Source organism: Haemorhous mexicanus, chromosome 9, assembly GCF_027477595.1.
Source record: "Haemorhous mexicanus isolate bHaeMex1 chromosome 9, bHaeMex1.pri, whole genome shotgun sequence".
NCBI classification, from domain to species: Eukaryota; Metazoa; Chordata; class Aves; order Passeriformes; family Fringillidae; genus Haemorhous; species Haemorhous mexicanus.
In genome coordinates, this window is record NC_082349.1 from 22801736 (window position 1) to 22814294 (window position 12559).

Genomic DNA, 12559 nt, shown 5'->3' on the forward strand with positions numbered 1-12559 from the left:
CTGTACTAATTTAGTCCAGAAAAATCTTGTTCAAGCCCTTTACCACTGCTGCTACAAAATGTTCTCAATATTTCAATGGGGGATCAGAATTTATTTTTTGTAGGTTCCCAAAAACCTCCTTTGCTAGGCTGCACTTCATAGTGGGAGAAATACAGAAAAGAGCAAATACTTGAGGTAAAACATTAACCATTTAAAGATTGTAAGGAACATTTAAATAGAATGAGGGTTCTCCTTAGAAATAAAAAGTAGTCTTGGGAAAGATCAGTATTTAGAGATTTCTCTTCTTGCCAGAGACTCCTTCAGCCAGTCATATTTAACTTAGTAAATAGCAACCCTCAGGCAACAAAGGGAAATATTCTCTGATAGCCAGAGTATCAGGAGAGTGCATTGATTACAGATGTGTGATAATGTATCTCTGCAAATGTAGAAGGCCACTACAGTTTTTACAAAAGTTTAAAGAAGTCAGGGGATAGAGAAGGAGCCACACAAGTGGCATTAGCAGCATTTGTGATCCATTTTGCCATGGAAACTGCTGCACTGTGGAATCCCAGCTTCCTGTGAGCACAGGTTTCTAAGAAAAGCCAAGCAGACAGCTGTTAGAAGGCCATCAGAGCAATTCATAGTGCTGGTGATAGGAGGGTGATTAGCTCCCACATGCTCTTCCCTCTTCATCCTTAAATCATGGCCCACTGTTAACATGTTGCTGTTTCATGATAAGTGATTACTGAAATTTTCTTACCAGAATGCTGATAGATTAATTCAGAATGTGTTAAAAAAAAAACCAAACCCACCATGCATCTTTTCAGTAACATCCCTTACTTCAAGAGCTTGTGCCACTTTGTTTACCTCTTGAAATATATCCTTGAAGATTAAGTATGTACACTTAGCATGTGGCAGCTGCCAAATCATGGGAGATGTTTCCCACTAAAACTGTCACTGCATTAATGACAGTAAGTACCTTGGAAAAAAGATTCTTAAAAATAAGGTTGAGTTTGTGCTTCCTCTGAATAGGAAGTAGTGTAATTACCCATCCTAGAAGGAACACTACAATAAAACACACCTAAGGCAATGACTAGTTAAAATTAAGTGACTTCACTGAGTGAATCACAGAGCCTTCTTGTTATGACCCTGTCCTACAAAGTGATATGCCTAAATTTCTGGTAATAGGCAGGCCTGAAAGGTCACATTGCCCGGGATGTCACCCATTCTAAGCCCATAAGTAACTAGCCCATCAATTCCAAAAGTGTACAGAAATATCTGGTATAGACAACTGTTTGAGAGACACTTCAGGCAACAGTATATTGTACAAAAATTGTTTCAGCAAAAGGCTTCACATGCAAGAAGGGAAAAACTCAAGTCAGGATTCTGCTAGAAGAATATGACTACATATAAAACCAAGTAGTTGAAGTACAGTTATGTGATGAAAGACTGCTGAGAAGAAATGCTGAAATAAAGTTCAAGCATGCTTATGAACAGAAAAAGTACATGCAGCTGTGCAAAACATGACGAGCTACAGAGAAAGGGAGGCATAGGCAATGAACTCACTGGTGTGATGTTACTTTATTCTTGAGCAATACTAGATCTTCTCCAGCTGAGCTCTGGCTGCTCAGGAAGGCACAGATGTGCTGGGGTAGAGATTCATTGCTGGGGGACAACTGGCTTGGGGAGGGAGAGTCAGTAATTTGGGTAAAGCAGGGACTTCAGTGAGAATGAGAGTGATGCTGCTTTCATCTTCCAGCAAGCACTGGAGCTCCACAACTCTGAAGAGCCCGAGGTTTTCTGCGGAACTGCTACACACCTTCCTCCCTGGCCAGTCCCTGCAACAGTTCTCTCTTCTAGTCTGTGTAACTATTGCATGAGTGGTACTCAGGCTGAACTGAGGGACAGAAAGATGAAATATATCCAGGCAGATCTGAGGAAATGGAGGAAAGATGCTCCTGTTGCTTTAATATAATCAGGAGGAGAGTTATTTTCTGTACAATATTGTGTGAGTGCAACATAATTTTGCTTTCAACTCTCACTGTTTCATGGTGACAAAAACAAGTTCAGAGAGGGTGGTTTTGTTTGGTACACAGGTGATGATAGGTGAGTACAAACAAGTGAACTGAAACATGAACATTCAACAGAAATATGAACAAGACAGAAAAATCATTAACAAGACAGAAAAAGATCATTAAAATGTCACTTTTACAGGAAAGGAGTTAAACTGAGATGGGAGGCTTAAGCTGGACATCAAGGAAATCTTCCCTACTAACATGAAAATAGGAGAACAGTCATCCAATGAAAATCCCAAAAGCATAGAGCCTTCTTATTTTCCAGTGTACACTGAGTAATATGAAAATTATTCTGCATGTAAAGGGGATAATGAAAGGTCTTCTGCTTGGTGGTGTTTTGGTTTTTTTTTTTTTTTTTTTTGTTTTATTTTATTTTTTTTAACCTTTCAACATTAGTCATTCAAAGCCAAGTGAGCTTTTGGCTGAACACTCACTATAAGTCCCTCCAGTTTTATAACAAGAATAGATGATTAGGGAAACAAATTATTATGAAATATTGATTTATTATCTTTCATTGCCAACCGTAATACTTTCTTTTTTTATTATTTCAGGGTGCAAGTTGAATTCTATATGAATGAAAATACATTTAAAGAGAGACTAAAGCTCTTCTTCATCAAAAACCAAAGATCAAGTAAGCAGTGGGATTAATTTCTGCTAAGCATATTTGTGATACTTTTAAGTAAAATCAAATTCGGTTGAAGGCAACAGTGAAGTTATTAATTTTCTTCTGAGTTAAAATATTTAAACTTGAAAATCATGTGCTCATGCAGGATCAAACAATTAGTGATGTCATGAACTGTTAAATACAATCATGATTTTATTTCTGTGTCGTGATCAAGTTGACTAATTTGCAATGATGTGGCAGCAATGCTCATTGATAAGTCATGACCTTGTGACTAGGAAAGGAAAGACACTCAGAATGGTAAAGGAAAAAAGCTGCAAAAGTACCCAGCTTTTTGAAGTGTTAAGTATTCCTAAAATTTCAAACTATCTGCACTGAAAAAAAAAAAAAGTTTGGAAAGGAGACTGTTGGGGATGTGGTACTTCAGAAATGTTGGCCCTGTCATTAGCCTATAGTCTAACTTAACTTTTAGTCTCAAGAGTACAGTCCAACCTAAGTATATCTTCATTGATATATGTGCTTAATGTCATTGGCCATCATGGAAGAAAGTAATGTGGAGGAATTAAGATATTCATCTTTTGAAATCTACCTGTGCAACTGGTCTAAGTGGGTAGCAACATGGAATATTATCCAATCTTGGTTAGAACAGTGGAGCTCATAGGTCAGAAGATCAGTAACTGACCTCAGTTTTCTTCTGTGTAGCAGGACTGAAGTTACCACTCTTTGCCTTTCACATGCAAAGAACTAAAATTACAATAGCTTTATACATAAAGCTTTTAGACTACAAAGAATACGTTTTTTCCTTTGTACAGTTAAAATTGTTTCATGGTTTTGTGCCTGGAAAAATAAAAGAAAAAATAAAAGAAAGAATTTTTTTGATGTCCCAGTCTGAAAATACACAGACAAACAAAACTGGAGAGACTAGATCAAGCCTTCAAAATTAAGACATAGCAAAAAGTCTTCAATCTGTAACAGCTAGCAATAAATAAAAACTAGCTTTATATTACAGAACTTGATAATTTTATTGGCTAAGCTTCTTTTACTTTCCAAGTGTAGGAAGAAAAATATTCCTCTAATATGAAAGAAAAAAGAAGAAAAAGGCACCATGAGTAACAAGAAAAATCGCCAAGCCAAATTAGTCAGTATTAATAAGTGCAAGCACTCCTTCTGCTTGTGCAGATCTTGGTTCTTGTCCAAATACTCAGAACCAGAATCTCCCCAAGGAAAGCCTCCAAAGAGCTGCTGCTGACACTGTAACCTGCCTCTCAGTACAGTTAAGTGTACTCATTCAGTTTTCCACGGAAACAGGAGGAGTCTCTTGCCCAGAGGTACCAGGGAGCTGATAAACAATGATAATAGATTTTAGACAGCCTTCAGTGAGAGCACTAAAAACCTTCCTTCACAAATTAAAGATGGACTTGCTGTCATTGAGAAAAAAATTGTCAGTAGGATCAGAAAATGTTTTGGATAGTGTAACTAAGTCAAACCTGTTCACCAAACAGTTTTTGATAATATCACATGGTTTTGCCAACCAGAGCAGTCTGGTCTAGAATTTATAAGCTTTTTCTACAGAATATTGTCCTGATCTAAATCACATATGGGCCAGTAACTTGAAATATCAACTGTTTTATTAAGTATTGTCCTTGTGTAAACTGATAAAACAAGCTTTAATCTGTGTCTCATGTCAATCTAGTTTCCACTTAATCTTCTGCAAGCAAATGTCTAATCAAATTCAAACACTGTATAAAAAAATATCTTACAAAGGTGTCACGCAGCACCCTCACAATAAAAAATAAAAAAAGAGAAAGAAAATGACATAGTCATACAAGCATGACTTGCTTGTAACTTGCCAGGGCCACACACTGGATTACCACAGCCAACAATAAATCTCAAAGGGAAAAGATAAGTGAAGTTTCAAGTCAGTGAAGAGGGGATAAGGATAACTATCACTAGCATATGAACTATTAAGAGCATATTTTGGCCCAGCTCCTAAAGCCAGCTGCCACTGAAATAATTTTGCTGAAAATCAGCAATATTATTAGTGACTTATGGGAAAGGAATAATGGGAGGTAGTTCTAAAATCCTCACCTGGTATCTGTCACTCTGTTTAGACCAACTCTCTAAATCTGACATTTAATCTACAAAAATGTTTGCAAGAAGAGCAGGAAGAATTTATAATAAAAGTGAAAGTCACAGTCAGAAGTGGTAAAACATAGTGTATCACTCTATACTTTAAATGCTTGCAAAAATAGCAAATACTTATTTAAACTGAGAAGGAAATGTTAGGATTGGACATGGTTTTATTTAGTACACAAAACAAATAGATTTTGAAATGTTATTATCAATTGTTCTTTTAAATAAGACAAGAGTATGTAACAACTTTCTTACACAGACACAGTGAAATTGCATTCCCAGTAAACAATATATAACTGTATAGCAGTGCATGAAGGGTGGAGCTGAACACAAGTTTCAGGCACCACTCATATTCAAAACAGAGATATTCTGTGCCAATGACCCTGCTACTTAAGCAATCTGGCTCTGAATGGAGGAAAAGAAATCAAGTCAAGCAGACGATGTTGATCCATTGACAGCATGTGAAATACAGAACAAAAATAGACAGGAAGCAAACAAATATGAAATGCTGCCTTTGTACCAGAATAATGATTGAAAACCTGTTTTAAATGCCTTCTGTAGTGTTTGTGCACCTCCTTCCCACATTTGAAATCCTACATCCCCATGATAGTGGAAAACATGCATTGCTTCCAACTCACAAGAGAATCCCAGCTATGAGGCTGCAGAATCTTTCTATCAGAGAAAAATTGCATGTTTTAGGCCTGCATTAATGGCCCAAACTTTAGCAAGGGTGACTGCATACGTCACTAATGGCTGAGGCACACAGAGCAAGGAGAGGTGACCCAGGACAGACTTAAAGCCTGTTTTTCCTATTTATATTTTAGTAACTGACCCAGTCACCTACGCTCCAGAACCTGTACTTTGCCTTGCTTTATAAACAACCCCAGCCACAAAATGCACTCTCTGCTGAAGCCCTTAGATGCAAACACAGCTGGTTTGAAAACCCTGCCTCCCATTCTGCGGGAAACAGCCATTCCTATGGAGATATCCAGAGCCTGAGTTCCAGAGCTGTCAGAACTCAGATCTGAGAGTTAAGGGTTTAGGGCAGCAGGCTGAACCGTCAGTCTGCTGTATTGATGTAGCTTTTAATCAGAAAAGAACCATTTTCTCTTGCCATTTAAACCAACATGTAATTTCAAAAGATGATTAGAAACCAGGCTGTTATCAATGCAGAAAAAAAGTGTTTCACACCGAGAATAACGTTTACAGAGCTAAAAAGCAAGAGAAAAACAACAGGCTTCTGTACTTGCCCAAGAAAGTTAGACAATACAAAATTGGTAGGTTTTTTGTTTGTTTATGTTTAGGGGCTGTTTTAAACTTTATCTGCTTTCCTAGTTGCAATAGCCTGGCAACCAACAGAGCAATCATTCATATTCCAGCAGACTTCTACAAAAGGCCTAGGACAAACAAATAAATCATGTTTTCTTCAGCAACAGTTCAAAAAAAGCTGCAGATGAGCATCAGAGCAATAGCCAAGTCGAATAATAGGATAAAACTTATTTCCATGCTTCCTTCTGTCCTTCCCTCCCTTCAGGCATGTTGGGGAATAAATAGTCAGTGGCTAGTTACTCTTAATAGGGGAGCAGGAATCCTCAGGTTCATGTTATCAAGCCCAATTGCCAGTAACAGCTGTGGGACTTCTCACAGGATTTTAGCCCTTAGTTCACAAAACAAGGTGCTGTAAAAGTCCATCCATTTCTTATGTGATAACTGCAACTTCACAGTTAAAAGTAATTAGCAGTTTTATGTAATAAACCTAAAGATTTTGCTCAGAAGTTGCATGGTAAAATATTTAAGAATCCATTTCCTATTTTTCTGTGTTTGTAGTAGATGGAATTTTAATGGGAAAGGAACTAGTAGACATAAAAACTGATTTATCACTTTTATCTGATTTTACTGAGTTTGAACTTAGGACTGAGTAAAGTTAAAAAGAAAAAAAAGTAATATTACCATAAAATGATTGTGATTCACCCCTTAGAAGGGAATGTATGCACACAGCTTTGGGTATGCATTATTTGGGTAGTTCTCAAACCACAAAAATATTAACATTGAGTTCAACAGACCTGCTGAAGTATTTGCAACAAAACAATAAAGCACAATGTCCTTGCTGTGACTGGGACAAGGGAAGTCACATCTGGGTAAGACTCAGAGAATTCTGCTTTGGATAGAAGAGCTCAGCCACACAGAACTGGACTCTCAGTTTGCAAGACTAAAAATAATATTGCCTAAGTGACCTTCAGTCACCTAACATTAGTCAATTAACAGTTTTAAATTCATTAGTAAATGAATGCTTACCACTAAGAGTCAGATGAAAATATTCACACTAGCAAAAAAGTCTGCTGAATTCAAGAGCAGTACTAAAAATTTAAACCTTAATCCTCTAATGACTGCAAAATCACATAAAAAAGTTCAGTTTCAGTAGATAAGGGCTCCAATTGGCAGTGAAATAAATTGCCTGTGTGATAGCAGTAAGCGTCCATGTGGATCCCTTTGAAGGAATCCTGTCTCTGTGCATTAAACCCATGTTTGTGGGAAATAGTGTAATATTTTGTGATAGTATTCGTGGCCTGTCTATTCAGCTAGAATATTTACATGGTCTGTAGAATGAGTTGTTGATTCAGTTCAGTTGTGCATTCAGCATGACTTAGATGTCCTGATTCTTGAATGCATAGTTATTCAACTTCAGCATTAAATAACTCCAGTTTAATATTTTATAAGTTGGAATAGAGTTATATATTCTGTATGTGAAACTACTGTATGAAGACTTCTTTAGATATTAATATTTAAATGCTTGCCACTGGATATCCCCTGCCTGTGGCTGAAAGTGTGTTCTTTCATGTTGCTATATCCTGTATCTCAAAAAGCATTACGTAGTTCTGGTTCTCCTCCCAAGAAAGAAAACTTTTCAAACTACCCAAGACCCAAAGAATGGCATCAGTGAAGGATTAACAGCATAGAATAGCTTTCAAACAAGTGACTGCATAGTTAAACAGGCTGAGTTATATAGACTGGTTATATAGATATTTGCTTTTTATTGAAAGACTATTCTTGTTCCTTTTATTTTTACCTTGAAGGTTGGTGAAATTTTAAAATCCATGAACTTATTTTCTTCTTTTCTTCTTCATCTCTTCTTCATCTCCTTCTCTTCTCCTTCTCCTCTTCTCTTCTCTTCTCTTCTCTTCTCTTCTCTTCTCTTCTCTTCTCTTCTCTTCTCTTCTCTTCTCTTCTCTTCTCTTCTCTTCTCTTCTCTTCTCTTCTCTTCTCTTCTCTTCTCTTCTCTTCTCTTCTCTTCTCTTCTCTCTCTAGGTCTGAGAATACGATTATTCAATTTCTCTCTCAAGCTCCTAAGCTGTTTCCTATATATAGTTCGTGTGCTCCTGGATGATCCTGCACAAGGACTTGGATGGTAATGTTTGGGGTTTTTTCCTCATTTCTGCTCTCAAAGCATTATTTAAGTTATAAGAAATAAATTACTAAATACATGAAGGATTTTTTTTGTCTTCCAGATATTTTGAAAGAATTACAAAGCTGCTCTTACATTGTGAATGGAAATAAGTACTAAAATAACAGTATTATTTTTTCCCTTTACCACTAAAATAATCCTGGCTCTCTCCTTAGATATTGTGCATCAGATGTAATTGTGCAAACATATATTTTAGATGTAATATTACATGACATTTCTATATAAAATTGCAAATGTCTGATTCCCAGTTTATGCAACAATTCTTTTCGGATTTTGCTTAAATTACTTAAAACCCCAGATTCCAGAAATGGACAGACAAATATGTGAAACTGAGCTTTCATGCAGATGATATTGATGATCATTTTCTAGCCTTCTGCTTTCTCTAAACACTTCAGAATAGTGAGACCAAAGGTACATTCTATACTCACGATGATTTATGGATATAATGAATGATGCAGCACACCCTGAATTGCCAGTATGGTATTCTGTATCACCCTTTTTTTTTAATGTGTTACACAATTAATCACCAAATGTAGAAGAAATTGTAATTTATGTAATCCTGTACTTCTGTTGTATTTATATCCCAGGAATATTGAATCTCTTCAATTTTTAATGCTAATAAGCATCACATTTTATTAACATACTTCCTTTCACTTGATTTGATTCTTTTGTCCTAAAATGCTGAAAGAAACAAAGCACATTAAAAATACTCAGCTTAGGATGATAGAACCAGCAGTCTTCACACAGTTTTAGGCAAGGGGCAGACAGAGTTTGATTTCTAATTTTAATATTTGGATATCAGTTATATCTAGGAAGGGTAACACCAAAAAAAATCTAGTGCCAGAAGAAATACTCTACTTTGCAAGAATGAAATCCAAAAGAAAGAGAGGTTAAGAATATTTGCTTTATTCAGCAGTGCATGAGAGAAGGATATGTGAATAGGAAGTACAGAACATACATTTGAGAATTTTTTTGGTCAAAATTTATTGTGAGAAATTGTAAGTTCCAAAAAAGGGCCGTGAAGAAATTTCCCTGAAAAACAAGACCTGTAAAAACAGCTCTACAAATACCTTAAAATGGCTCTTCAATAAGAGGAAACAAACAGTAAAGTTTCCAGAAGAAGTTGTGGAGAAGAGGGAATCCATCCTTAGAAATTCAGGCATATTAGCAGCTCAGGGATTTCGCATTTTCCATCTAATCATGGTTTCTGGCTTGCTGCAGTTCCTTCATTATGAGACCTCTGGTGAGCCCAGCTGAGTATATTGTACTGCATGGTTCTGTCTGGGTGTGCAGGACAGGTTAGAATATCAGACCTTGTGCCAAATATACTTTTGTATTTATGTGCCAAGATGCATATTCATATACATCTGCAGACTGCTGAATGCCTCACACTTCTCCTGGCATGTCCTTCAATCCAAGTGTTTTACAATTCACCAGAGAGTGTATTTATATTTTCTATACATGTTATTCCCTTACATGGTGTTGTGGTACATCTAAGAGAGTAGTTGGTGTGTTCTGTCTCTGAATAACATTTGTCTGCCTGAGAAAATTCAGGTAAGTCCTTCTGCCTGCTTAACTAAGGTCCTAATCTTAGAAGCTGTGCCAGACAAACAAATGGCACCCTATTAATGCCCTGGAGATCCTGAGGGCTTGATACCAAAACTCCTGCTTGAATGCATTCTTGAAGATGTGGTGATGTGAAAAAAAAATAAATTTCTAGGTACTGTGTCACAGCCCGATGAAAGAAACTACTCAGCATGCTGAGAAAACAAAAAATGTTTTCACCTGGTTGATTTTAAAGTGACAAATATGGGAGGAATCCTTTTCATCAGATTTATTTCCTGTTTTTCAGAAATGCCTGCACAAGGTGGGGTCTTTCATTCACTCCTTCAGGCACAGCAGGTGTACAGGAAAGAGCTCAAGACATAAAGCATCCTTATTAATGGGTACAGTTTAGCACTGCCCCACTCAGAGCTGGTACATATACAGTTCAGATCATACACATATACAGCTGCTGATCCCTTTATTTTCTGCTGACCTCGCTTGCCAAGGATGATTGTCATCATTTACAAATGATATATTCCCACATCCTTATATGACCATGTGAAAGGAAGATTGTGCCAGCAATTAAAGGCAAGATTACATCCTGTGTATAATGGCCAATATTTTTCCTTGGGTATCACCAGTTTTGCACTTGAAATACTGCTGCATGCATCTCCAGCCCTCCTTACATCCTCAAAAGAGGTTAGCAAGTGTAGTTTGCTGCAGTCTTTCCTGTTGAGAATGTGCTCTTTGTATCACAGCCTGTCCATGGGATAGGATTTCTAGGGTCTCTTTATCTTCACTATATATTGTGTACTTAGTTCATCTTTACAAAGTATCATTTCAGTTGTCTTCTTCCTAAATTTGAAAAGAAATCTTCAAAAAATGTAACCTGGAATGCTTCACACTCCTTTATCTACAGATATGGAACACATACAGTACTTTCTAAAAGTTCCTTTTTTTAAAAATGTCTGTATTGATTGCCTTGGCTTTCAAACTATTGCATGCATTTCATAGACCAATTAATGATGTAATTAATATCCCTTTCCTCCCATATGTTTTTATGACTGTGTTCCCACACACATTTGCTAATGGAAATGGACTTTGCATGGATGGTATGGCAACTATCAGTAAGGAGTTAAACCGGAGTTGTTCCAATCAAAACTACACACCTGGAACAATTGATTGGTGAGTTCCTAAGTTAAAACAGCAACCCAAAAGTCCACAGAATGGTGGGAAGGGAACACAGGAGGACAAATCCATTTCCATTTGGAATGGTGGCTTTTTAACATATAGTAGGATGTTTCTATGACTTACATTTCTGAATCTACAAACTGCATTTAATATTTAATTATTTCTCTTGATTGCAAAGTGAACTGCTGGACTGGATGCATGTGAGATCTGCATTCCATCAATGCTGATACCTTGCAGAAATAAAAAAAGAATGCCCTTAACTTAAAAAAAACAAATTCTGAGTAGCAGCAAATGATTAACAGAAATGATTAACAGGAAATTATTGTGCCATTGAGAGTGTCCCATTCCAGTGGGGCTGTATCAAGTGCCTATTAGCATTGATGGGATTCTTCCAAGATATCACAGCCCCTAAGAGTTAGGTACCATTTATATCATTGTATAGATAGCAAATTGTTCACACAAAAGGATTGTCAGTTTCCCACAGGAACCTAATGATTTGCTGTGGATTAGAAATACAAGACATGTCAATACTTAGTAGGTAACTACTGATTTGAAGTTTTTAATACTGAGAATTTTTTTCAATAAGTCTGCTCTAATTTGCATTCACATGTACAACTTTTTTTTTGTTTTGTTTTGTTGGAAACCCCAGATTATGATTAATTTCATATTTATTTCCCTACTGTAATGAACAGGTCTCCCATTATTTGGGTGAATCGAAGCTTACCTTTATGGGGATTACAGGTAATATGTAAATGACAAATTCAGTTATTTCCATGTAACAACTGCAGATGAAACTGATTTACAGAATTCTAGCAGTGTTAAAGGATACTTGGAAATGTTGATGTCAGCAAGGAAATCTTGACCACCAAGTACAGCAAAAGCATAAAGATCAGCTGATCTGTACTGATTCTCTCTGTGAAATGTGGTTTTTCATTAAGAAAAAACTTACTACTTAAGCTTCCAAAAAGGTTATGCCATTAGATTCTATAACCATGACTGGTGCCATGCCAATGCAATGATTGCACCTCTATGTAATACACAATTTTATAAGGGAAGAAGCCCTGGAAAATATGGTAGAATCTGCACAGTTTGAATAATTTTTGACCTAGCATTCAGATTAATAAATGTAATTTAAAAATACTGAGATAATTATTTTTCTATGCATGTAACCCTTTTCTAATATGTCTGTTGGGTAAGGGTAAGAATTTATTTGAAAATAAAGCCTGAGTTTATCTAAAATTATTAATATATCAGCTTTGGAGAAGCTGATATATTTTGACTGCCTATTTTAATAATTTTGTATATTTTAATTATTTCCCGAATCATAGCATCTTTTTTTACTTCTACATAAAGACACTGTGCACCCTTCAGAGTTTTCAGCTGTAGGGAGCATTAATTTAAAATTTAAAATCCTGAGGCTTGACCTCAGGCTCCAGCCTGGTAGAATCCATCTTGATGGAATAGCCCCATGATACACATTAAAACACGAATACTTTCTGTGCAAAGAACATCAGTAAATTCTTTATATCTATAAAGTATTTTGTTTTACTA

The 12559-nt window shown here is 36.3% G+C and overlaps 1 protein-coding gene across 9 annotated transcripts in view; it reads left to right on the forward strand.

Annotated features, from left to right (window-relative positions):
• Positions 1-12559, forward strand: part of KCNT2 (potassium sodium-activated channel subfamily T member 2) — a 115358-nt gene that overhangs the window by 25671 nt on the left and 77128 nt on the right. For 8 of the 9 annotated variants that reach the window (XM_059854482.1, XM_059854479.1, XM_059854481.1 and 5 more), the window contains exons 2-5: positions 2606-2685; positions 8116-8215; positions 10946-11002; positions 11701-11749. In XM_059854482.1, coding sequence (XP_059710465.1) covers positions 2625-2685; positions 8116-8215; positions 10946-11002; positions 11701-11749 — 267 coding nt within the window. In that variant the 5' untranslated portion in view covers positions 2606-2624. The remainder of the gene's footprint in view (positions 1-2605; positions 2686-8115; positions 8216-10945; positions 11003-11700; positions 11750-12559) is intronic. The other variant, XM_059854484.1, reaches the window with a different exon arrangement.